At 38.1% G+C, this 25,963-nt stretch overlaps 3 protein-coding genes and 3 non-coding genes across 9 annotated transcripts; 1 reads left to right on the plus strand and 5 right to left on the minus strand.

Annotated features, from left to right (window-relative positions):
• Positions 1 to 1,838: 1,838 nt before the first annotated feature.
• On the minus strand, positions 1,839 to 3,823 carry rps11 (ribosomal protein S11). Its single transcript, XM_004552241.5, has 5 exons — positions 3,678 to 3,823; positions 3,060 to 3,200; positions 2,758 to 2,833; positions 2,316 to 2,445; positions 1,839 to 2,034 (listed from the first exon to the last, which is right to left on the minus strand). Exons 1-5 carry the CDS (start codon positions 3,690 to 3,692, stop codon positions 1,911 to 1,913), a joined length of 486 nt encoding a protein of 161 aa, XP_004552298.1. The 5' UTR covers positions 3,693 to 3,823; the 3' UTR covers positions 1,839 to 1,910.
• On the minus strand, positions 2,154 to 2,238 carry LOC111500541 (small nucleolar RNA SNORD35). The gene has a single exon (XR_002721154.1). It is a non-coding gene; the product is annotated as a small nucleolar RNA SNORD35 (small nucleolar RNA).
• Positions 2,547 to 2,630, minus strand: LOC111500542 (small nucleolar RNA SNORD35). The gene has a single exon (XR_002721155.1). It is a non-coding gene; the product is annotated as a small nucleolar RNA SNORD35 (small nucleolar RNA).
• Positions 2,910 to 2,993, minus strand: LOC111500540 (small nucleolar RNA SNORD35). The gene has a single exon (XR_002721153.1). It is a non-coding gene; the product is annotated as a small nucleolar RNA SNORD35 (small nucleolar RNA).
• A 109-nt stretch (positions 3,824 to 3,932) lies between the features above and the next one.
• Positions 3,933 to 7,312, plus strand: LOC101468197 (apoptosis regulator BAX). 2 transcript variants are annotated; one of them, XM_004552240.5, is made up of 6 exons: positions 3,933 to 4,055; positions 4,694 to 4,742; positions 5,255 to 5,413; positions 5,543 to 5,678; positions 5,787 to 5,891; positions 5,975 to 7,312. In XM_004552240.5, the coding sequence occupies exons 1-6, from the start codon at positions 4,025 to 4,027 to the stop codon at positions 6,071 to 6,073; spliced, it is 579 nt and encodes a 192-aa protein (XP_004552297.2). In that variant the 5' UTR covers positions 3,933 to 4,024; the 3' UTR covers positions 6,074 to 7,312. The 2 variants fall into 2 exon arrangements, with proteins under 2 accessions (XP_004552297.2, XP_076739458.1); XM_076883343.1 differs by lacking the exon at positions 3,933 to 4,055 and having other exon boundaries at positions 4,624 to 4,742.
• Positions 7,313 to 9,047: 1,735 nt separating this feature from the next.
• On the minus strand, positions 9,048 to 20,416 carry map3k14a (mitogen-activated protein kinase kinase kinase 14a). Of its 3 annotated transcripts, none has more exons than XM_004552243.2 (16): positions 20,348 to 20,416; positions 14,895 to 15,167; positions 14,730 to 14,811; positions 14,395 to 14,614; positions 13,716 to 14,099; positions 13,488 to 13,622; positions 13,266 to 13,395; positions 12,695 to 12,823; positions 11,325 to 11,429; positions 11,074 to 11,231; positions 10,836 to 10,986; positions 10,304 to 10,624; positions 10,102 to 10,211; positions 9,807 to 9,945; positions 9,608 to 9,708; positions 9,048 to 9,489 (listed from the first exon to the last, which is right to left on the minus strand). In XM_004552243.2, the coding sequence occupies exons 2-16, from the start codon at positions 15,151 to 15,153 to the stop codon at positions 9,328 to 9,330; spliced, it is 2,586 nt and encodes an 861-aa protein (XP_004552300.1). In that variant the 5' UTR covers positions 15,154 to 15,167; positions 20,348 to 20,416; the 3' UTR covers positions 9,048 to 9,327. The 3 variants fall into 3 exon arrangements, with proteins under 3 accessions (XP_004552300.1, XP_004552299.1, XP_004552301.1); XM_004552242.4 differs by lacking the exon at positions 20,348 to 20,416 and adding an exon at positions 16,651 to 16,820; XM_004552244.5 differs by lacking the exon at positions 20,348 to 20,416 and adding an exon at positions 16,460 to 16,604.
• Positions 20,417 to 25,963: the final 5,547 nt, after the last annotated feature.

Below are 25,963 nucleotides of genomic sequence, written 5' to 3' on the forward strand. Positions count from 1 at the left end.
GTGGCTAATCCATTTACCACATATGTTAGATTCAAGAGTAAATAGATTCAAACAGCTATCTGTTGCCCCCTGCTGGTGATAATAGGGAGATTGGTTAGGAACAGGTTGATGCATTTTGATTGCTTAAAAAATAATTATGAATACATGCTACAGCATGACCCAGTGTTTGAGTGAGACACTATGTGGGTTTTTTGTTTTTGTTTTTTGTGCACAAAACTAATTGTTTTTTTAGACTCTCAAGACTCTCAAGTGGAAAAGTGAGGTTGAAGAGGTCCATTTGCATCTTCCATCTCATTGGTCCAGTAGTCATTTCATAATCTCTTTTGTGCTTTTAGTGCCATGTCTAGCAACTGCATGGATTTAATGCTTTTTACAGGCTAATTAAAAAACATACTTATTAAGCTAAATGTTCCATCATTGCCAAGCTGCTTTAACTAGTCTTCAGTTAGGAAATAACTCTCTTTCAGCCTTAGGACACCCAAGTTATTGAAGGTAGAATTATTTACAATTTATCACTAAAAGCATTTGTAGGCTACTAGAAACACCTGCCAGCTGCAGTAATGTACCTTGTAGGGACAATCTATGGGATTTATTTTATTAAAACAGTAGAGCAGCCACCCTGAGAAAGACCAATAAAGCTGGTAAGTGAACTAAAGCACTGAATATAAAAATATAGATTCAACTTTATCTACTCAACTTCAAAAGCCTCACCTTGTTTGCATTATTTTGTCTACTAGTTTTGAGAAAAACAATGTACACTCTCTTTCATTTCTAAGGTTTAATTTATGAAGATGTAAAACATGTTTTCTGTAGCAGGGCTTACATGACCTCAAACTATAGTCCAGATGAACTACAAAACATATTACACCATGCGATTAATAATCTGACAACAATTTGAATCAAAATTCAAAAATTTCAATTCAAAATTCAAAAAAAATGTGTGTGAAAATCAAGTCCACCCTTATTGCTTACACGGGAAACAATAGGGAAAGCAGCAAGTGTGAGAACATCTATAAAAGAAAATGAAAGAACTTCTATTTTATATCCCTCTCTTGGCAGTTTGCTGCAGCATTCAGGTGTTAAAATAATGTTGAGGAGATAAATTGTTAACAATCTGGGAGCAATTGTTCCTCGGACTTGGGAACAATGCTCTTTAAATCTTGTAGAGCCAAACGTGAAGCCATCTGTTTGACCAATAAAGCCTGGTTCAAACCTGGTCATGCAACAGTATAATGATTCCAAGCACAGCAACAAACTTACAATAGTTGAAAAAGACAAGAATCAAGATGTTGTATTAGCAAAGTCCACACAATTAAAATGCTGTGCAGAGAAACCCTCACTAATGCAGTAAGAAAGTGAGCCCAAACTCATACCCAATAAAAAGACTGATAGTCTTTGTATGCAGTCACTACAGTTCATTGTGCTGTTTTTAAAGGTGAACAGTTTAGAAACACGCTGTTGAATCTTGATGTATTTTAACTCACTGCTTCTGCATTTTTCTTTTGTTTTTGTTCACTCACAGTATGTTATTTGTTGCTGCTCATCCAGGCTTGTATTTAAATAATTCTAGAACCAGAACTTTTGTGCCCTGATAAATTTTAGAATTGAAAGAGAGTGTACCTTATCATGACTGCAATTCCAGATTTTATAGACTTTTAGACCAGGAAGCAGAGTACCCAAAATTAAAATACTTAATTTTCATACAAGTACTTCATAAATGCATCAATAATATTGTTACAGTGACCATTAATACGTAGAGTGCCGTCTCTTTATTATGCTCAAACTACTGGAAATAAATCCACACAAAAATGTTTTATATTTCAGTCTGCTCCGGAAAATTTAACCAAGATTTTCTTTATTTCAAAATGAGACAAATTAGCCGACGGCAGACATCTCGTTCAAAGTCACATCTAAAACTTCTGGAACTGCTTCTTGGCTCCAGCGGCCTTTGTCACTTTGAGGACGTTAAATCTCACTGTCTTGCTGAGGGGTCGGCACTCCCCGACAGTCACAATGTCTCCAACTGTGACGTCTCTGCGGAAGACAAAACAAACAAAGGAAAAAAAAAAAAAAAAAAACCAGTGCAAAGGGGAATTTAATATGGGTATGCATGTCCAAAAATAAGTTGACAGAAAATGTTGTCATACTGAAGCAAAGCTGCATCAGTTTTTGCCAAAGGCAGTGTCGTCAGAGCTTCCTGAGCTTGGAAGACCATCGTGAGAAAAAACATCATATGCAGCAAAATAAGAGGCTTTGAAGGAACACAGTTATTAATTAAAGGGTTATTTAACAAAACATAATGTGAGGTGCTATACCTAAAGCAAGGTGACAGATGGACCGAGAGGTTCTTGTGCCTCTTCTCAAAGCGGTTGTACTTGCGGATGTAATGCAGGTAGTCACGTCTGATGACAATGGTCCTCTGCATCTTCATTTTGGTCACCACACCTTCAGACAGACAATGGACAGCATTTTGTGTTATACCACTTTCTCTAGTCATAAAATGGCACTGGATAGATTTAGAAAACTGCTCTTAGAACTTTTGTCACTAGACTACATCAGTGTTGCCATTAGGCATTGTCGTCAGAACCCAAAGGGCTTGGAAGACCATCGTGAGATAAGCATCATTTGCAGGACAGTGACAAAAAAGGAAGACATGTGGTTTCTAGTAAATTACACTGTTCTGGTTTCATTTAAAATAAAGTTAAGTTTAGGACGTCTGTAAAAACACTTGTCTGTGCTACGAGACATTCAACTGACCAGAGAGAATACGGCCACGGATGGAAACATTTCCAGTGAAGGGGCATTTCTTGTCAATGTAGGTGCCTTCAATAGCCTGGAGAAAAAACAAACATGTTACTGTATATGAATAAGTGATAAGACTATCAAATCTAACATGAAATCATAATCACAAGTTTGCATCAGTGTTGCCAAAAGGCATTGTCGTCAGAACCTTGCAGGCTTGGAAGACCATCGTGAGAAAAACATCATCTGCAGCTTACAACCAAATAGTTTTAAATGTATTTAAACGTTTGAAAAATGCCTTGAAATGATTCATTTACCTCTCTTGGTGTTTTGAAGCCCAGCCCAACACTCTTGTGGTAGCGAGGAAGCTTTTCCTTGGTCTCCTTGCCACCATCTGTGATCAGAACACGCTTTTTGTTCTGGAAGATGGTAGGCTGCTTCTGATAGGATCTCTCGGTCTGGTCAGAAATACAGATCAGCGAGTTAAAGCTTTGAAATAGAAATTACATCACCTTCACCACGCATTTCTCTCACACGCCGCCGCTCGTTAGTCGACTTAAGACTTACTTCCTCTCACTAAACCTATGTTCACTTTTGGTTAATATGACATGCAGCCTAACAAGTTACAGAAGACGTGCCTAAAAGCTAAGACTTAACACGCACATCATGCAAAGAGTAGAAGCCGTATTAATAGGGAATGGTAAGTAATAGCACGCTAAGCTAACCAGGCTACCATTCCGGCTACTTGAGCGCTGCACGAGGGAGTACAGAGGAGCAAAAAATGTTGACTATAAGCGCGTAAATGTAGTTTGAAGTGACTCAGGAACAAATATAAGAACACTATAATGGCATATACTTAATTCTAGATGAGTAAAATGTTTATTAAAGTGTAAATATGTCGATTTAAAGTCACCACGCCGTTTTGCCGAACATACTTGTGCATCCGCCATCTTTGCCAGCCGAGTCGTAAAGAGGCCTGTGTATGCGCGCGACGGACGGAAGACACCGAGGTACGGGAAATGACGTTCATTTAGGCGAGGCTAAAAAAAGATTTAACAGACTTTTTTTGGACTAAAATTACAGAGTTATCGTACCACTTTACGTGCGGTAGGGGGCATTATAGTTTTTCCCTATTTCTGTTGCCTATAGTTCTATTTGTATATTTGTAAATTAAACTAGAGGGAGAAAAAGTGAGGGTGGCAAGTGCCGCCCACTGGTACGAACAAATAACTGTTATCACGTGATTGCACGGGAACCAGAAACGACCCAAACAGAAAAGAAGATGGCATCACATCCAGGAGGAGGCGATCAAGGTAGTAGCAGCTATCGTCAACAAATAAAATACATATATTTCGACTCTGACAGTGTCGGTGGGAGTCCGATAGACACAGATAATGTGGCGCTTTAACAGTTAACATTTAGTTTGCCGCTTTATTGCTTGCTAAGTGTATTGTTAACATGGATAGGGCTTAGCTTAGCAAAAGTAGCTAAACGTTAGCTTTTCGTTAGCACTGCGTTGTGTAGATGTTCGCGTTACAAAGAGTAAGCAAACGCGTTTGACCGAAAGCGAAACGTACACATTTGGAAACGGCATCCTTTTGACATTAAAAAAAAATGGCAAATTTCCTCAGTTACGACAGTGTTGAACGCGAATTAACTTAAATTAATACTATCAACTAAATAACTAACACCAGATTTGATGTATTGCCTTTGTATATGTTACGGACAAACAGGTGTCTAGAGTTGAGTTGAACAGGAGATATAAATAATTTACAAAAACAATAGTTTTAAAAACGTGTTTAAACTAATTGTTACGAAAAAAATACCTACGATGAAACTGAGAATTGACGTATAATTTTTCTGTCATCTAAAGTGATCTCATAATAATTTGGCGCAATGCTTATTTATCAGCATTTGAGTCATCTAATGAGTGTCTACCTTTGTCTTTCAGGGAATTCCGGAGATCAGATACTGGAAGTCGGAACTATTTTGTTACAGGAGTGAGTACACACTACACTCTTGGGTAGCAGTTATATGTGGAATATATCATTTTTGTGAAGGAAATCAACTTGATATAAGGGGTTAGGTGTAAGGAGTTTGAGTGCCTTTGTTGACTTGTTTCAGAAGGAAGAGCTGATCACCTACCAATTGCAAGGCTATTTGTTTGATCTTCTAGGTTGCATGTCAACATAAATAGTGAATCTCATGTTGACCTTGACACATCCGTCAGAGTGCTAGTGTCCTAACGTTGGGTTAAAAGTGCTTTGGCACAGAGAAAATATGTATCATATGTGAACGAGGTTTGTTGTAAGAAAACACATTCAACGCTCAAAGAGAGTAGTAAAGTGCTATATATAAGTAACAGTCCATTTTGAAAGTGCTAATGTGCCAAGGTCCAATGATGACAACCAGCTTAGGTAACCAGGTCATCTTAACCCCTTCACTTTGGTTTCTTGCTGTTGAACTAGAGAAAGTGTAAGATGGCTTGCTGTTGTGTATTTGTGCTGTATAGTTTCATCTATGAGCGAGTTCAGAGGCAAGGAGATGGCAATAAGGCAGTGACGAGAGAACAGCTTGGTGGAAGCCAGCTGACTGACCCAAAACATAAGAAGCTTGCTCAGTGCCTGCAGCAGATTGGAGACGAGCTGGATGGAAATGTAGAGCTCCAAAGGTTGGTAACTTGTCTGTGTGCCTCTTCAGGCAACTTTAAAGGCGTGGAGTATTATGATATGCAAGTTTGTTCAACTATAACTGTAATAACTTAATTATTTGCTTACCATTATTCAATCTTTTTCCCTAGAATGATAAATGACTCTTCGCTTTGTCCCACAAGAGAGGTTTTTATGAGAGTGGCCTATGAGATCTTTTCAGATGGAATATTTAACTGGGGCAGGGTGGTTGCACTGTTCTACTTTGCATGCCGACTCGTTATCAAAGTACGTGAAACTGCTATGTTTGGTATTTTAAAATTAATAAATAACAAAAGTAAGGCATGTATTATTGAATTAAAAAAATCTAAAGATCTTCTCTTTACACCTTTACAGGCTCTTGTAACTCAGATTCCGGATATTATCAGAACCATTATCAGTTGGACCATAGACTATCTCCGGGAACATGTGATCAACTGGATCAGGGAGCAAGGTGGCTGGGTAAGGAGCAAACTAATAAACCTAATTTATTAGCAATAATCTATGTGTCCATATTAAATTTCCTGTCTTTTCGGCATTTTTAGGAGGGTATTCGCTCCTACTTTGGCACACCAACATGGCAGACGGTCGGAGTTTTCTTGGCAGGAGTCCTTACCACTGTTCTTGTCATTCGCAAGATGTGAGGGGCAGCATGAAGAGCAGAGAGGAGAAAGACAGCAAGAATTACAATTGAGGGAAATGGCACAGGAGGAAGAAGAATGCAGAAAGAAATACACTCAACAGGAAGAACTTATCTCGAATTAATTGTTCTTCATTTCTGCCTCTTATTCATATGTAAGAATTGGGAGTTGGACTAATAGCGCTGTTGCACTCAAGATGCCTATGCCACTGGGGAAGCGAGCTGTGCAGGATTACGTGCACAAAATTGAAGGATGGGGAGAGGTTGTCAAGACTTGAACAAGGAATGCATTTTAATTAATTTATTTTTTACTTGGTACACAAGTCACTGCATTCTGTTTTCTACCTTAAATGATATTATGAGAAATGTTTTGATCAAATTAAGAGTTTCCCTTGTTTTGTTTAGTTTTTTGCTATTTTTTTTCACAGAAATTGCCTTTCTGCTCTTCCCACTCTCTCCATCCTTTACATCATTGTCTGTATGCTAGCCAATCCACATTCTCATGTATTTGTGAGTGTTCACTGGTGTAAATCTGTAATGTTCTGCTGGCACTGAATGTGTAAGGTGGTCATATTCGATGGAGTTAAAGAGATATTTTTGCGGAAATATTTAGAAAACGGTATATACTAAGAGAACTCTGATAAAAGTTTGGGTTTAATTAACCCCCAGTTCATTTCTCTTCTTCCAGTAGGTGCAGCACCCAATTCTTCTATATAAAGTTATGTTTACGTTTAACATGAATCATCAGATGGTTAAAAAACAGTCAGATAATCTCTCTGAAAGGATAGTAAAAGAACTGCAATCTTGTGTAATATACAATCATATGGTGTTTGGGGGCATTTTGACCAGCATTCTGACCTTAACGTGACACTCAATAATTCTGTTACTTCTCGGTGTTCTTTTGGTCTACTGAAGGTTTGACGCTGCAGACACAGAAAGCAATGGATTGCTCACAGATTCTTACCTCACTTTACACATATTCAAAGTACTGTATTTTGTACGTGAGTTATTCAAACTGCGACTTTGTCTAAACAGCAAAAGTCTTTTTATACGTTCTTCTTGTTTGTCAGTGCCTTGGTGGTTTTTGTTTTCTTTTTTAACTCTGAAATCATTTTGATATTCTCAAGTTTTCACCTTTTCTATATCATATTTGTAAGAGTAAAATTTCCTTCAAGTCTCCCTTGAAATCTTTTTGCAGTGACTTTGTATGCTGTAATATTAAAAATAAATCTTTCAACTATTATCTGTAGCTGTGCTTTAATCACACACAGAATGTTGACTAGGGCTGCCACGATTAGTCGACTAGTCACGATTATGTCGACTATTAAAATCGTCGACGACTAATTTAATAGTCGACGCATCGTTTGAAGCTTTGTAAGATCACAAAGGACGCAGGAATGAGTAGTAGGATTTAAGAGTGTAATAACGGACTGAAACAGAAGATGGCAGCACTGCATGTACAAGGATGCCAGCTGCCGTTAAACCCCGAAGAAGAAGCTGTGTCCCAGAATTCATAGCGCAGCTGTCAACAATGGCGGCAGCTAGTTAGTTTTAACTTTACTCTTACGTTTAACATATTTTCAGGCGAGAATGTAGCTGTGTAAACCTCAAATATCTGCTCAGTTTATCAAGACACCACATATTTTCAAAAGCGCTCCGACGTTTTCGTCTGTTACCCACTAGCTCGTTAGCTAGGCGGGGGCAAGGCTAACTAGAGCCGTGAGAACACCGGACTCCCGGCAAATCATTTTCAAACCCACCGCCGTCTTTCGCTACTCAGGTTAAACATATATATAAGTCACTTAGATAACTTAAAAATGTTATTGTTTGGCTTTCTTTAGTATTTTATTTGTTCCTGAGTAAATCTGAGATTAAAGTTATAGTTTTTTGCACAGCTAAAACTGTCAAGCAGACAGCTGATTATCAGAAGTGTGAGACTCTGGAGAATATACTCCGGTGTCCTGTTATATTTTAGAAAGCAAGGAGTTTATTAAACTTCACCGAAACAATCTGCAAATTTCATTAAAAATTAATAAACTACCATCTTGTCTTTATTTTTAGTTAGTACAAACACTTCAAGCTGTAAGCTAATGATAGTTATATAAGACCAGATGCTGCTGGTGCAATAAGCAGTATGCTGTATGTCCAATGGATGATGATCTGATTAGTCGACTAATCGCAAAAATAATCGGTGACTAGTCGACTATCAAAATAATCGTTTGTGGCAGCCCTAATGTTGACTATACTAAAAAGGCTTACAGCAGTATGATCTCATAAAATATGGCTCAGACTTTTTGCCATCAGTCACACCCCCTACTTTTTCTTACGTCAGTAAATCAGCATACCAGCTATTCCTGTTTTCCTGTTCCTAGAAAATGCATATGTTGCTGGAAATGTAGAGACAAATAGAAACTTAGTCTCCCGAGAGGTGTTTGAACTTGTATAGATCAACACAAACAATGTGCTAGTTAGATTATACATTAGTGTCAATTTTTAATGCAAAGTAAGACGCCAGGAAGCACACTGATATTATTTAATGTCCAAGTTAAGACATCAACCTTTTCATTTTTATAAACATAACCCAAGGCTTAGTAATCCAAAGTATAGCCTTCAGATAATTTTGGAGAAATGGTGGATTATCAAACTGGTAAATAATCTTTAGATATTAATAATGTCTTCTCTGGCATTAGCCTTGCTCTGCACCAAAGTTTCTGATAAATATGTCATAGTCATCAGTCACCAGACTAAGGCCTTTCTTTTATCATTATTATTAATTAAAGGATATTGGATATAACCTTAAAAGGCTGAAAAGTAAAATGAGACCAACTTTATCCTAATAGGAAACCATTATATTTATTATAGTAATAGTAATAATATAATTAGTAACTATATAGCTGTAACTTCTAAATCATGTGAACTATCAATTTATAAGTATTACAAACTTGTTTTTTTTTATGAAATAAAAAGAGAGATCAAACTTTTTTCACAGACTTCACAGTTTTCTATTTATTGACTCAACATAAACATTGACACATGCAACATTACAAGACACAATGCTAAAAATCAATCCTCTTTTATATTTCATTTTATTTTTAATTTACGATATTTTAGGCAAAAGCAGTTTGTTAAAGTGGAGGCTCACAAATGTTTTATGGTCCCTCACACATCAACAAAAGCCAAAGACACTTGTTCGAAGCACAACATGAAATGATGAGCGGTTAATATGAAATTGCAGCTGGAATAAAGTAGCTGAGGGCTCTATCGAGTTTCCAGCATGCCATCTTTGATTCTCCATCTCCAAGAAGTGCTGAAGTCTGGAGCTGGAAAACAGCGGAGCTCCAGGCCGGACTCTTGTACCTCCTCATCGTGACCAATCTGCTGGCCGTGCTCAGTTTTCAGTGTGTAAACCCTCTCAGAGATCTAAATCAGACACAGATAAACGTCAAACTAGTATAATCTTCTATTTTTTCTACTTAAATGGACAAACAACATATACTTTTTGGATATAATAGTGTGGGATTCTGTGAGTATACCTCACCTGATCACTGATTCCAGTGGCAATATGGCCCACCTTCACCCGACGCATCTCTCTGATCCGGATTTTCTTATCACTAAAGTCTCTGATGCAGACATCCACCCCTGGACCAATCATAAAGCAGAGTGAGGCACATGACCAAAGAGAAAAAAAATTATATACAATTAGGTATCATATTAAACAGAAGAGCTTTTTATCTCACCTTCAAAACAGCAAGGTGGTGGCTGCTGTGTGTGACCCAGGAAATCCAAACTGAACACCTGCACATCTGGCTGGCTATTGTAGGAGAAGACACCGGAGCTGAGGTCGTCTCCTGGGCTCAGAGACCAGCGGCCAGAGTCCTGGAAAAAGGGGAACACAAACCAAACAGTAGGTCTATTATTTCTGCTGTTAACCAAAACAATAGGCCGCCAGAGAAGTTCTTTTAAAAACTGTTCGCCTAACAACATGTTTTCCCTGATATTTTGGCTTTATTTCTGCTCTGCATTTTGATTTACCTTTTTGTCCAATGGTTCCCAGTTCGAGTAAGGGTCACTGCTGAGGCAAGACAACAACTGCTCCTGCATCTCAGCAGAATGAAGCTGGGAGAGGCTGCTCAGATAGAAATCTGCAAACAAACGAAAAAACAAAAGCATACAGAGTTCAAGCATCTGCCATACTTAACACCTGAAATTAAATACAGCTTAAAGAAAACCTCACCTCCAACCAGCTTCCGTAGCTCAAGTTCAGGTACCGTGGTGATTTTGTTGTCCCTCTTGTGGCTCAGCTCCGAGATCAGCATTTGTGGTTCATGAGGCGAGCCTCGTTTCGATTTCTTAGAATCAGCGTCTGCCTCTTCCTCATCAGTCAGTTTCTTTGTCCTCCTCCCTGTTGTGATCAGCTTTTCCATGGACTCTTGGTGCATCTCTTCATCCTCAAAGTCAGCACTGCTGCTGATGAGTTGCATGGAGTCACTTGGTTTGTTGGTGTTAAGCAAGGGCTCTAAATAGGGACCCTTCACTGGGTTGGTGAGTCCTCCAACTGCAATCAAATCAATAAAAATTAAATGAACTTATGTACCTACGATAAACTGATTAAAAAATGTATAGCAGGTATTACTAAACTCAATGTGGTCAACTGATGGTCACTAAAAAGAGCATTCCATACCATATAAATGCAAAATAACAAACTCTCAATTGTCTGTAAACTCACTGCTGAAACCACCATCAAGCCAGATGCAGTGCAGATTTACCTTCTCTTAGAGCTCTGTCAGTTTTTTCTCTGAGGTCAGTTGCTGATGATCTCTTCAGTGGATCCTTCTGGAGTCCTGCTTTTATAACTTCAGCAGTGAGAGAGCCACAGTCAGGTGGGATCTCTCTCAGAGGCGGGGGCTCGTTAGCAATCTGTAAACCAATCAACCAAGGAAATTCAGTCAAGGCTTGATACGAGTACTCTAAAGAACAATAAACAATAAAGTATTCGAAGAATACCTTCAAGTAAAGGCGACAATTATAGTATCTTGTCCAAGGCTGACAACCATTGAGCATGTGCAGTAACATACAGCAGCTGCTCCACACATCTGCTTTAGCTCCGCGGGGTTCTCCTTTTATTATTTCAGGGGCCATGTGAGTCTCTGTGCCCTTCAGATCTGTAATCAAATACATTGAGAAAATTGTGAATTCGGACATGTAAGTGGAGAAATTGCACATCTTGCCAAATTACTCAGTGACAAAGTATTTACCTTTGGACCTACTGAGGCTCTGACCCTGATTGTCGAGCCTTTCGGCATGTCCAAAGTCACATAGGAAGGTGTCTCTACCATCGTCCGACAGCAACACGTTGTCGGCTGTGAGAAACAAGTAGAGTCAGTAATCCATTGCATTAATCTGTGTGCTGCTGTGTGATGTCAGTGGTGCTTGGTTGATTTCCATGACTTGTGCTGTGTAGTTTTTAGATGACATAATTAGAAACAGGGCAGCTGCTTAGACAAAACAGTCTAAGACAAAGGAGCCAAATGAATGGAAAATATGAAGTCACACAGGGACAGCTGCTGTGCTAAACTCTTTAATGTGGAATGGATGTGGAAACTAGTCACAAACCGTACGCAGATAAAGAAGAGATGTGGTATTATTGTCTAGCTTTTCCTGAGAAATTACAGACAGCAGATGGCGCTTGAGATACACCACAAAACATGTCTTGTCAGCTCTTAAGATATTCTCTGTCTTTTTTGCTCTTCCTCAATCTCAGTTTCTGTTCTGTTTTTGTGTTTCCTTTGTTCTTCTATATAACCCTTTCCACTTTATTTTCATCTTCTGTATTCTTTCTGTCCATTGTACTTTTTCTCCTCTTCTTCTCTTTCGAACTACTTCCTGCTCTTTGTCCCATCCCCCCCCTCACTCCGTTTTGTTCTCCCTTTCTCTCTCGCTCTCCTGATTTTGTGCACATGCGCCGTGTCTAGAGAACAGCAGTGAGTCACACTGTGGGAAATTCCCAGCCCGTCTTTTTCTCTGTGGTAATCTGGTTTCACAACCCAGGTGCTTGAAGATCAAATCTAGACTGTATCTATGACACTTGTGTTCCAAACAACAGCTGCGCATAGACACAAAATCCTCTGATGAGAACTAATTACAAATCTGACTTTCTCTCTGTCTTTTTTTCAACTTTCCACTACCACAACAAGTAAAAGTCAAGCTGACACATTTCTTAGTTTTACTGTTATTACTATTGTTCTCTAGCTGTTAATGTTCATAATGAAAGTGTTGTGAGGCAGTGCCAATATCGATATATTGTTACTTTTTTGGATTTAACATTTACATTCCATACTTTATCACTCGACAACATCACCAATATTTAGGAAGTCACAGGAACAGTCCCAGTCATTATTAATTTGTACATTATATAGAGATAAAAAGTGGATAAAACTTAACAACTTCACTTTGTGGATTTATTTGCTGTTGTAAATTGATTAAATTACACTAAATTTCTTATAAAAGCTCACTCTTAAGATACGTGTCATGTTCAGTCATAAAGTGGGCACACCAAACATCATAAATATGAGGCTAACATTCAAGTCATCTAAGATTTCAAAGGTATGGTATTTGTATAATATACCTTTAATATCGAGATGCACCACCCTTTTCTTCACTAAGTACTCCAACGCTGTTAAAACTTGAGAGTGGTAGTGGAGACTTAAATCCTCTGGCAGTCGACCACGTTCCACTATCAGCTGGCCCAAAGAGCCTGGAATAACACAAAATGTTAGAGCGGAACAAAGACTGCTGTCTTAGCAATATTTACCAACAGAGAGCATCTGATTAATCTTTTCCTCTGGGTTATGGCTTGTAAAGAAGCCAGCATTTAATGACAATGGAAAAATGTGTCAGGTATATCAATGTTTATCAGGAAGGGAGCTTGCGTCACACGTTTGGTGCAGTTTGGACAAACACTCTTTGAGTAAGGTCAACAGTCATTTCGAGCATCCCAGAAACACCCACTTCCGCATCTCAACACTAATCACATCCGTATTTTTCTGCACTTGAACTCAGTCGACTCAAGTTCCATGTACTGTACATGTTTGTGCACTTAATTGATTCCATCTGTTTCTTGAGTTTAAATGACAACAGGAGTAGTTAGTATCAACAACATACGCTGTGTGTGAAGGGAAGATAGTGGGATTGTTTACCAGCTTTGTGTTCCATCAGAAGGACGACATTAGGCCCCTCTCTAACCACTCCAAAGAGCTTCACCACATGAGGAGATCTGAGGGCACTCCACGCACCCACCTCCTCACTGTTGAACCTCTTCAGGGCAATCTTTAAGAAAAAGATGGAACGTAAAATACTAAGATTATGTACATACTTTTATACAAGACTGTTTTTATACAAATCGATATGCTGTAAATTACCTTTTTGGCAGCAAATTTGAACCCACTGTTCACATCTTCAGCACTGTGTACTTCACCATAGGAGCCTTCCTTGATGAAGTGCTGGAGGACATACTCTCTCCCTTCTTTGTATTCTGAGTCCACAGGCTGAATTTTCTGTCAGGAAGAGACAAACAGGTTAGTTTGGTTCAGCCACTTTTCAAATCAAAACATACCGAAGCAAGCAGACTGAAGCAAAGCAGAACTTACTTCATGATAAAAAATGAGTCCCTCATTGCTAACAGAGTCAGCTTCCGAGAACTCGTCTTCGTCTTCCCTAGTCTCCCTCTCCACTTCTTTGAAAAATGGCCCTGTGTAGCATGGATCCCCCTGACTGACAAGGCCTCTGAGCCCAGCAAGGGCCAGTGAGCAGTCTCCCACACTGCTAAGAGAGTCTGAGCTGCTGTTGTGCTCATATGACCGAACACTGGAGAGGTTACCCAAAACTGGCCAGTTCAAAGGGGAACAGCTTGAGCCTTTGTTGTAAACTTGTTGGCTGTAAAAAGAAGCCCTTCGGGCGTCTTCCTCTGAGCTTTCAAAGCTGCTACAGCAAGAGGTACTGAGATCGCTTCTCTCTTCAACAGAAGAGTCCCCCTACAAGAAGAAGAAGAAGAAAAAAAAAGTTCTTAGACAATATAGTGTTTACATCCTCCGATAAATTTGCTCTAGGCTTAAAAATTCAAGGCCGAAAGAGGCGGGGCTGTTGGAATTCAATGTTTCACTTCCACAATTTAGGAAGGGTAATGTTTACATGGGAACTTCTAGAGATTAGGACCCTATTGTTGAAGATGATTTAAATTCTTTTAACAGCACAGCATACTAAATATTAACACATTTTTGAATCCAGTTTCATAGTCAAGACTCAGAGAGATGTGAAGAGTAACCTCACCAGGATCGGGATCAGAGAACTTCCACTTTCTTGTTCAGGCACTCCAGAAGGCATTCGACGTCTCTGTCGCTGCTTGTCCTTCTTCTTCTGCTGCTTCTTCCTCTTCCCCTTACGTTTCTGTCTCCTATGGGTACTCTTTCTTGAGGAGAGTATTGATGTGCTTGCTTCCTGGATGGTGGCCATTGTTTGGCACGCCACATTGTTTTGGTCAGATGAAAGACTTCAAAAGAAATTTGAAGAAAGCAAAAGGAATTTAAGGCATGTTTACACAATTCAGCACAGACCCTTAAACAGAAATTTAATTTATAATGCGGAGAATGTCCCCAAGATCTTACCTGGTGGTTAAGCATTTAGGGAAGGCACGGAAGGAGCGGTCATAACAGGACGGGCTGAACTCTTGGGAGTCCTGGGTTTCACCTAAACGAGCACAGTGTTAATGTAAAATTGGCTCACAGGAAAGTTCATTGATGTGATACACTATAAAAATAAGATATATTTACATTCTGCCTGAGCAACAATGGTTGAGGTCTTGAACTGCATTTCTTCCACTTGTTCTGCAGTTCCATGTGTCAGGAGTTTAGTGAGTTTATCAGCAGACCACTTTTGCGTAAATCCCATTTTGCCATCCTTCCCCTCATCTTGCGCCTCCTCAGTCTCCTGCTCTGCATTGGAGCATGATGGATATGTCCCCTTCAGGTCAGCTTTTGGTGGTCCAGTGAAAGGCGCTGTTGAGTTGAAGAGCCTCTGTCTCACCGCCATGTTATCTTCTAAATCTGCAAGAGACACAAGCAGCTGATAAATAACGATCTTCCTTATCAACTGTCTCCTGCCTTTATGTTTTGTCTTTAATCTTAAATAAGAGTTAATCAATTTCGTTTTAGTTATAGATGCCAGGGTTGTTTGTGTGGCTATAACCAGAGAGTTAAAAGTAACTTTTTTAGTATTATTATTTAAATATTAATTAGTGAATTTGTCTTTGGTCGAGGGCAACATATTTGGCTCCTTTATAAACCGAGCTTTCGATTTTGATGAACACGTTACTTCAGAGCTCACAGTGCGTGATATTTATTCAGTTAGTCAGATGCTTGCTGCGACTCATCAAGAGTGACCTTTAGAAATGTTGTGAAGTTTGTATAAGCATAAACCATTTCTCCAAAATGTAACAAAGGACTTTTATCTGCTAATGTGAGCGTGGGAGTGAGGATACCTAAAAAGGGGAACAAATGGATTCTGAAAACTAAACACATCTCAGGTTAAAGGTTGCAATGCATTTTGCTGTTTGTTTTTGTTCATTTTTTCTTAATTTTTCATTCTTAGTATTTTTTCAGTTTGCATCTATGGCACACTTTGCAAATACTTTCCACGGTGCCATTTGCCTGCTGTAATCGAGCACAACAGAAAAGCTCATAAATCTGACTGAAGATCCGACTGAAAGGTTTACGACGGAAATATACACCCATGCATAAACGCAAAAATAATTTGATATGCTTCATTATGGCTCGTTTGAAGTTTAACATATTTTACTGCGCCACACATGGTTAGGAGCGCAGATGAACTGAAACTGTGAAATTTGAGGTGGGCAGATGAGACAGGAAATTAAACCCCGGCCTTGTTTTCACAGTTGCAAACTCTGTCGCTCAGTGCATGCAGTCTGTTTCAGTCAGAGGAAGTAACCTAGGCAATGCCTGGGCTGCACAGCCTGGGCTAATTTGAAATAAAGATTTGCATGGCTGCCTGTTCACACCTTAAAAGTTATCACCAGCACAACAGGTAGGACTGTAAAACCAACACAGGAAAACTACATGCAGTTTAAAAGGCACAAACTGAGAACTACATTTAGAGCACTACAGTTGCAATTAGTTGCATCAGTTTGTCCATTACACTAGCAGCTTATCACACAAAGATTAAGCCTAAATTCTTGACTAAAACAATCACATGCACACTACATGCTTTTGCTGCTGACAACACCAATAAAGTATAGATACAAGTAACAATACAGCAAAAAATAACATCAAAACATAATCAAAATTACGTTAAAGCTGTTTGAGTTTATTAATGATACTACCTTATACGCAGACTTCATGCACCGCAAGATTATCTAGAGCGAAGCAACTCAACTGTCACTTCCGTCTTAAGACGCTGCACCACCACACCCCAATGAATTTACGTGGAAAGGAAATAGAGAAAACCCCACTGCAACAAACAGGCACAAAAACAGACTCTGTATGTGTGAGCCGACGTAGCGGGCAGACATACCAATAGATGCCAGTCTGAACTGCATTCTCAAGTATTTGTTCTGAATAACCTGTCATCGACACGAACTAGGTGCTCCGTTTGCGTGCCTTCATGTTCGACTTTTCAGTAACGACTCGGCTCAGTCGCTGCCGCTTTGCTTTCTGCTCTCTCGATGCTGGCTTTCAGCCAACTGGGGGGAGGAGCTGGCTGACTATGACTTATGGGAAATGCATCTACACTTCCCCATATTCCCCCCTCCTTCTGCTCCCTCTAACAGGGCTGGTTTACTTGCTCTGCCCTCTTGAGTACTACCAATTAAAGGATCAGGTTTGCTTATGGGTATGGTGACAAACATAAAATGTGAACTATGAACTGTGATGCAAGTAGTGGTAATATCTAAACCCTTTCAATCTTTGCATACTATCAAGATACAGGGTTTTAATGAGGAATAAGTAAAGGATATGATTAGTACAGCACAGCACTGAATTCAAATTTGTTCAAAAAGCAAAAAATCAGTTAAAAAAGTTTCTTTAATGGGTGAAAAACAATTTCAATTCTGTGTGCACTTTAAACCAGGTAGTCTGATAATCACCTGGAATGGACAATCAACTTTCTGTACACATTCACACCACTAAATGTGAAGGGATTTGTGGCCTTTCATTTGCTCTGATATTCTAATAAGTGCGTGCCCTGTAGCAAGCCAACATTCAAGAGCCCGTCACATGTCATGTCACACGCCCACATTCTCCACTATATGTCCTGTTGTTAAAACAACAAAGAGTTTCTTTCTTTATGAAAATGTGGCAGTGTGAAAACTCACATTATGAGCATCTTCTTGCGAAAAATTATTTCCGAAAACAGTGTTTAGACTGAGGCAAGCGTATGAGCTGTCAATAATCTGATGGCTCTATCTGAAATAATCTCACTTGCTTTTCTCTTGAGCAGAAAAACAACTTAGTCATATAAAAACCACTACAGGAAACTCGGAACACCACTTGACAGGTTCTGGTACATGCCATAATCGAAAAGCTCAATGGAAGTTGCTCACTCCACCCCTACTGATAAGGAAACTGTTTGTCATGACAACAATATCTCTGCTAAACCGGCATAAGTTTAAGGACACAGGTACAGACATTGTAGACAGTCAAAGCATTTAGAATTTTGTTTTTGGTACTCTATTAGTCACCAACTTCACATATTATGACTCATAAAAAAGGCAACAATTAGTACAAATTATCAGTTCGTCTGCCAATCATTTTCTCATTTACTCATTCTGTCTAGAGCTGAAATATTTAGTCAGTTTAGCCACAACATTATGTGCAACAGATTAACTGTGTGACAAAAAAAAACTGTCAAAAGTTACTAGCTCAAGGTTCAAGATTTTAAGGTTTCTTTTAAGATGTCACTGTGACCAGTGTTTTTTGGGGTGAAGTTGTTTTTTGCTTTGCAATTTGCTGGTTTTGATTTTTAAATTTCATGTTTTTAATTGCCTCTTCATATTATTAAAAGCTTGACAGAAATTCTGCTTTGTTTTGGATGGATTGTTTTAAGCTGTGAATGAATCTGGAAACAGACTGTTAAACAGATAAGTATCGGCCTATACGTCTCAGCTTGGGGCACACCACCAATTCTGACCATATTCCAAACTTCATTTCTAGAAACCCTATACCTGAAATGAATCTCCAATGTACTTCACTATTGCCATATATTGCTCATGCAGTCCTGAGAATATTTCACTTTTTGCAAAAGAAGTCTGTGCAACTCTAAGGTCATTTTTTAACTTCTGTTCCAACTTTCTGCACTGACAAGCATGGCATTTTACTAACTGGAGAAATGGCAATGACTGGTTATCAAATTCTGCAAATTCATTTTGCAGGTCAAGTAATCAACACTAAAGTCTTTTCATTTACATGCAAACTGAACCTACACTTCCCTGTCAGTGTCACCAGAAACCTAAACAATTATGCTTTAGAGGAGTTTTGCACCCTAAATGTCTACACATATCTAATAAACATGTAACTAATAGTGCACACTATAAACTTTAATCCATAATGACCTTTGCTGTGGAAATCTTGAACTAAACTGTAACAAAACATACAGTTGGTGACTGTACAGCTTCTGCTGCTCTGTTTCTCTCACAGAGATTAATGAAATTCCAAAGCCTTTAGTAACGACTGCTAAAAGGAACTCAGAAAACACAGGCAAGAGTTCCTTAAGAGAACCGGTGGCTGCTTCTCAGGAAAGCATTCCAGTCCTCAACTACACATTCTAAAAGATTGCAAAAAAACATCTGCAGGCACACATTTAAATGCAGCTCCAAGTACTCAGTCATACCTCTTGTCTAATGTCTAACAACTTCCCTTTTTCTAGTTACTTCCTCAATATTAACTTCAATGAAGAAACAGTCAGTTACAGTAAGAATGCATAGTCCTCTCTTTGCTGGACATTATTTCCATTAAACTGAGATGTTCTATAAACTCCTTGCATTTTAAAAGAATAATTACCCAGGAAAATTCAGAGCTAAGCCATTGTTATTAATGTTATCCCAGTTTTTCTGTAAACATTACTGGGTTCTTTGACAAATTAAAATTAATTCGGAAAACAGTTTTCTCATGAATCAATAATAGAAATGTGTATTTGACACCTCACGAAAAACATTCTTCTCCATTTCCCAATGCTATCCAACATAGGTTTACTAAACATGGCCAAAGTCAACAAATCTAAAAGCATGTATATTATAATAATGTTCTACTAAGCTGCAATCTTTCTATACATTTTCTATATAGTGAGCTCATCTTAATACAGTCATATTTGCACTTTCTTGCTATCTTGCAAAGAAAATGAGAACAGGATATTTGCACAGGAGGAACAAAAGGTTTTTCGTTTAAGGGTGGACTTGGACCAGTGCTGCTTCGCTTGTAAATGCAGGCCAGGAGTTTGACTCTGGGCCAAGAAAGATCCAGCAAGCATTGGTGCATTATGGAGGCCCAGCATAACTTGGACCTGAAAAATAGGACCTGCCAAGAGTGACTAATGTAAACAATTACATCTGGTGAATGTAATTGTTTAGCTCTATCAGATTACATGAGGGCTCTAATGTTTAAATGAAACAGATAAGAGCATAAAAAGATATATGACTGCATATATTGCGACAACATATAATAACATACATAACGGCTATTCTTATGAGGACTCCTATAACAAATATAGCAAGTTTTTTTTTCTATCACTAATATGCTCTTAATTTTTTTTTACCAGGTAAGAACATCAACATATCCATGTTTAGAGTTAGTACAGCCTTTGTGACAAAAAATAAAAATAAAATGAGGGTGCCACTGAGAAGTATAAGCAGTACGACGGAAATTATATTCTGTACAGTAAAATCTACAGTAAGCCACTATAACAATTTACCTACCAATGGTCACCTTTGATGTTTAACTATTTAGCGATTCATTTAAAATGAATATAATTTGACTAAACAGTAATTTCATGTGTATACACGCGCTGTTATTGTGTGCACGCGCACTAACTTCCTTCTAGCCACATTCACCGCCATTTCACATAAAACTTAGGCCCAAAATGTTTGAAGTATTCGTTAAACAGTCAATCATGTAAATCGAGAAATCGAGTTCTCGACAAACAGCGGGAAACACTGAAGTCAGAAAGCTCTTAACTTCGTTAAACCGTTTATGATAAATACTATATATTCTTCACTTACCGTATTTCCCGTAACTAGGCGTCGGCCGATGGCGATCTTGACATCATGTAGCTTCTTTCCTGTTTCCGCTTGAATTTCGAAGTAGTTTTTGGGTTCCCTTAATTTTTACAATAACAACATTTAACGCCAGAATTCAAAGACATATTGCGCTATTATTAATCACTGACTGTAACAGTATGTTTAAATGTTGCTCGGACCGAGCACAATGTTTGCGTGTGGCTGTAAGGTATAGTTGTGCTTTTAATTTGAAGATAAAATGCACTCTCTTCATGTAAGCGTCTGTTTTTAATTTAAAGACAAGAGGATAAGCGGTCGTGCAGCGGGAAAGGGGAGCTGTTTAATAAACTGCACATAAAAAGCCTTTGTTTGTCTGTTTGTTCTATGTTGTTAATAAACTATTACTATATATCGAGGTCTTGCTTGCTTTCTGCTGAGATATAGATATTTGTATTTTAATATATATGGCGTTAATGATGCATTTTACCAAGATGAGTATCTACAGTAAATCTTAATTAAATTCTCCTCGCTGGAGATTTTAACTCGCACTGACTATCTTCTGTCTCAGACAGTTTTACATTTACAAATATTAATCTCACGGAACTAATTTACAGTCCCACTTGTCCAAATCTGAAATGCCCTCTTTTACTAACTCTCCCCATAAATATTCCCATATTGGTGTTTTGCAAATGGTGCCAGTAATCACTGTGTTATAGATGCAGTCAGGTAATCGATACTCCTGAAATCAAGACAACAAATTGTTTTTTAAACAACATTTTTTTTAGCAACCTTTCTTCCGCAATTCACTGTAACTTGAATAGAACCTGATTAGTGATATTGATTTGCCATGGAAATACATTTTCATTCAAATATTAAATAAACATGGCCCTATCCGCAAATTTAGAGTAAAATGCTGTCCAGTCACCTCAAAGAAAATGATGGTGGCTGGGCTAAGGCCAGAAAAACTAAACCTGGTTTATTCCTAGCTATAAAAAAAAGTGACATTCCTAACGGCTTTAATAAATATTTGGTTTCTTCAGGGTCTTTATTTGAATCTTTACATAAAGATTTAAAACAGTTTAATGAACAGGTCATCTTTGCAACTACTAGAAATTAATCTTGTATTCAACTCTTCAGCTTTTCTTTTCTGAATGTCATGGCGATCCACAAGGCTTTAAAGCTGCTGGCTACAATGAATTCAAGACCACATCAATTTAAATCTTATTTTCTTAAGCTGGATGAACCACAAACTTATCATTTTTAATCGTATGCTTTGGAACAGTGGTGATATGGAAATATAGAAATATTCCCTTTTTTGATGATAGGGAGGTGATAAGGAGGTCGTCCTTCATACGTTAAAAACTACAGATCACACAGTTGGGCATGTAATGTTAATAAACAGACCGAACAATAGTGGTTTATCAGTAAAAACTAAATGACTTGTCAGTTAAAACACAGTGTGTCCTCTTTGCTGAGTCTTCTTCTTTGTTTCTCCCAGTATCCACAGGAGCTCCTCAGAGATCTATATTGGGACCACTCTTTATCTCTCTATATGTAAATAACCTATGTGATATTTTATCCAAATACTGCATTCCATTAATCTGTAGATGACACAGTTAACTATTTTTCATCCCCTTGAAGAGTGCAAACCTTTTAACACAAACCTGCCTTTGAGGTTTGTGTTAAATCCAAGTTCATGTTATTCTCAAATGGCAAAAGAAGTTGTTGTCTACGCTTCCTAAGAGCAAAAGGATTCAAGTAATTGAAATTAAACTGGCTACATGTTATAAATATCTAGGTATCATTGCATATCATAATTTGTCAGGTGAAAACACACTGAAATGCTTGTGTCCAAACTGTTCTCTGTATGGTGCTGCCAAGTAGCCAATATCCATAGACTTTCCCATTGGTTGGTTTTTATCTGAAAATATAAATGGAAATCTCTGCTTGGGCTGATTCCTCCTACCATCGGGGAGTTTAAGTCCAATTTAAAGGAGCAGAAGAATAGTTCTTTTGGTCAGAGGGACTGTTTTTATTATTACTCTTGTACTCGCCTCTGTCAGTGCGCAACAGGGTGGCTGTGGCTACAATGTAGCTTGCCATCACCAGTGTGTGAATGTGTGTGTGAATGGGTGGATGACTGGTTGTGTAAAGCGCTTTGGGGTCCTTAGGGACTATTAAAGCGCTATACAAGTACAGGCCATTTACCACTTACCAATGATCTGTTATTGCATATCATCCAAATGTTTGTCTTGACATGTCTGTACTGATTATCATTCGTATTTGTTTTTGTAATTGTTATAATTTTATGTGTTGTATTTGCTGTAACATCTGCTGCCCTCTTGGCCAGGTCTCTCTTGAAAAAGACTGACTCACTGACTCACTCACTAAATCTCTCTGAGAGTTTTACCTGGACAAATAAATGATAACAATGATGAGTAATCTAACACAGCATATCATCAGCCCCTACGTCATGGTGTAAGAAAAATATCTGTATTTATATGAATCTACCACAAGATGGAGCGATAACCTACTTAAGTCTTTTACAGGTTAATACACGGGGCCATACGACATGCATTGTCCTCTGAGCTTCACTGATGTGAAGTCTAAGTTGTGTGTTTAAATTGGTATCTTTCACGCTCATTATTTTTTATAAACATTTCAATCACTTGTTGAACAGGATAATGCACTACAGATGCAGCAGAACTCACTTGTCCTAAAGAACATTTCAGGAAATCATTCCTACAGTGATACATTCCTACATTCCTACATTCTTCTACTACTCTATAATAGATGAATACACTTGTCAGGTAATAGGTTTCCACAAATACTTATAGATTTCTGTATTATACCTTACTGCTCATTTCTTTGATTTATAGTGTAGACATTATATATTAATACTATTTCCACTACTCTTTTGCACAATGTCAGTCTCTTTTTTTTTCCTCATGAATATCTAACTTCTTAAAATGTTTGTCTATCTGCTTCTACATCTCTAAATGACATTTTTATTAGCCACCACCAATGAATAAGGATTTTGTCATTTAATTTTAGTGGCCAAAATATTGAGTTTTTAATCCAATGTTAGTTTCATTTTTAAAGACAGGCAATTTAATTTAAATGGGTATTTAAAAAAACCTTTTTAGATTAAAATAATTTTCTTAAAATCCTAAACTTCGTGGAGGTTTTCACCTCAAAAATCAAACATGTAAGCCTATGCGCAAGGTAGTTTTAGCAGTTTCATCCATAGAACCATGTTGATACTTATACAATGATGCTGATCTCTCAACGGATCTTTTTAACGATCACTGTCTTTTCCATTTTGTCTTGTTAGAACAGCATTAGCTTCTGTTTTAACCACTTTCATGGAGCTCATCCCACTGACTTCTTCCTAGAGTCTCCCATTTAAATCTTGATAATGTATTGATAATGTTAAGTAATGTAGGAGAATGTTTCATTTTGCTAATATTGGACTTGACCTCTGCCTTAGATATCTGCCTTGACCATCACATTATGCCTCATAGGCTGAGATACTGGATACTGGAGATACTGGTCTGTTTTGGAGTGGTACTATCTGTATAAATGATCTGTTTTTCTGGCTGCCTTCTAAGTGAGTGCCACAAGGTTCTGTTCTGGGGGCTTTACTGTCATAGCTGCTTGCTCTTCATTGCATCTCAAGAACTTTTGATGTCATTTCTTATCACTATTATGCAAATGACATTCAGTTACATATTTGTACCTAAGGTAATAGAACCCTAGGTTCCCAGGCCACATTTGTTAAATTTTCTACCAGGAACCCTCTGGCAACGTTTGCTTCTGCCTTCACTGTGGATGATCATTTTAAATCTCTGGTTCACTCTTGTTTTTTGTCACTTATGAAATACAGTCAAATTGAGTTCCATTGTGTCATAATTTGACTCGGAAATTGTTATTCATGCCTTTATTTCATCATGTTTAGATTACTGTAATTCATTGTTTACTTGTATCAACAAAGCCTCATTGGAACATCGGCATGTTGTTCAGAAAGCCAATGTGAGGTTTTTGATTAAGTCTTCAAAGTGCTCACATTGTTACTCATTCAGCTGCACTGGCTACCAATTAACACTAGAGTCCACATTAAGATTCAGGTTTTGACTTTTAGAGGTCTGCATGAAAATGCACCAGTGTACATCAGTGAACTTTTACATCCATATATCCCTAAAGCAGGCCTTGAGGAAGCTCAGAGTTTATAGGCCTGCTCATTGTGCATCAGACAAGGCTGAGAACTAAAGGGAACAGAACTGTCTCCCACTGAGCTTGAGCACTGTGAAGTTGGTGGATTTTTAAAAAGTCAGCTTTTTAAACTTGCATTGAAGTTGTGCTATTTTTGTTGTAAAGAACTTTGTGATATTTAACTTGAAATGTGCTTTACAAATAACATTTTGTGGCTTCATCTGAAAAACGTTCTGAGATGCCCTTAGGTGTGGATGCAAACCAGAGAGGGTGACAGCCCGGGAGGGGGTACGTTTCTGTACGAAGTAACATTTTTTGACACTTTTCTGACCAACGGCAATAGATTTTCTTAGCTAAGTATTCCACTCAAGCTGATTCTGTCATTTACAAGCATCTTTGAGACAGAAATGCATTTTTGTTTCCAAAGTAGCCTAGCTTACAACTGTCTACCAAACTACACGTTCCAGACAGAGAAATCCTGTGTGCCTTTCTAGTTATTTGGTATATAGTGCTTGACCATTGTCTTTTACCTGGAAATTGTCTTGCTTGTTTTAGCCATTTGCATACATTATATAGCTACTGTTTGTGTACCTCTTTACATTCCATTTGCATTGTGTATGTAATCTGTCATGCACCCATCACTTGTGCAAGCATTACACAAGATATTTATTTGAAACCAACCAGTTCAATACTTTTAGTATAATATACCATCTGATTAATAACAGAACACAAACAATCTATTAGATGTTGGGTTCAAGCTCATTTCTAATTGATGCAAAGTGGAAAACTATCTTCTGGTGTGACAAACTAACATTTGCTTTTAATTTAGGCCAATATCTTTAAAAATACAAGGGTGTATTTGTACAGGTTAAATGTAAAAGTTAGACATGCTGCTATCCTTTTGACATATTTTTCTGGGAAGGTCTTGCCTACTTCAACAAAACAATGCCACATTTTACAAGTATTACAACAGTGTGGCTTTGTAGAAAAACAATGCAGGTGATAAACTGGCACACCTACAATGGTTTCATGCCACACATTATGCATCATGAAACAAAAAAAAAATATGAAAAAGAAAGCCATGAACCGTAAAACAAACAAGAATGTCAAACAAGAATAAGAAAATAGTTTTGCTTTCGAAACTACAAAACATGCTGCTGTCCCAGCTTTTTAAAAATGTAGGCCTAGATGTTGTTGAGATCAAATTCCAAATAAGATGTTTCACCCTAACCCCACCCCCCAGATCAACAGGAGTTGAGAAACCAAACCAAAAGAAGTACATCTTGGGCCCCTGAAGGTATTTATCTATATCAGATATCATGGCATCATCGTGTTGCCTAGTAGCCACTGAGCAACAAAATAAAATCACCAGTTATATAATTTACGCACTAGTAACACATAAAAGGT

The sequence above is a fragment of the Maylandia zebra genome, linkage group LG4, assembly GCF_041146795.1.
Source record: "Maylandia zebra isolate NMK-2024a linkage group LG4, Mzebra_GT3a, whole genome shotgun sequence".
Classification (NCBI taxonomy): domain Eukaryota; kingdom Metazoa; phylum Chordata; class Actinopteri; order Cichliformes; family Cichlidae; genus Maylandia; species Maylandia zebra.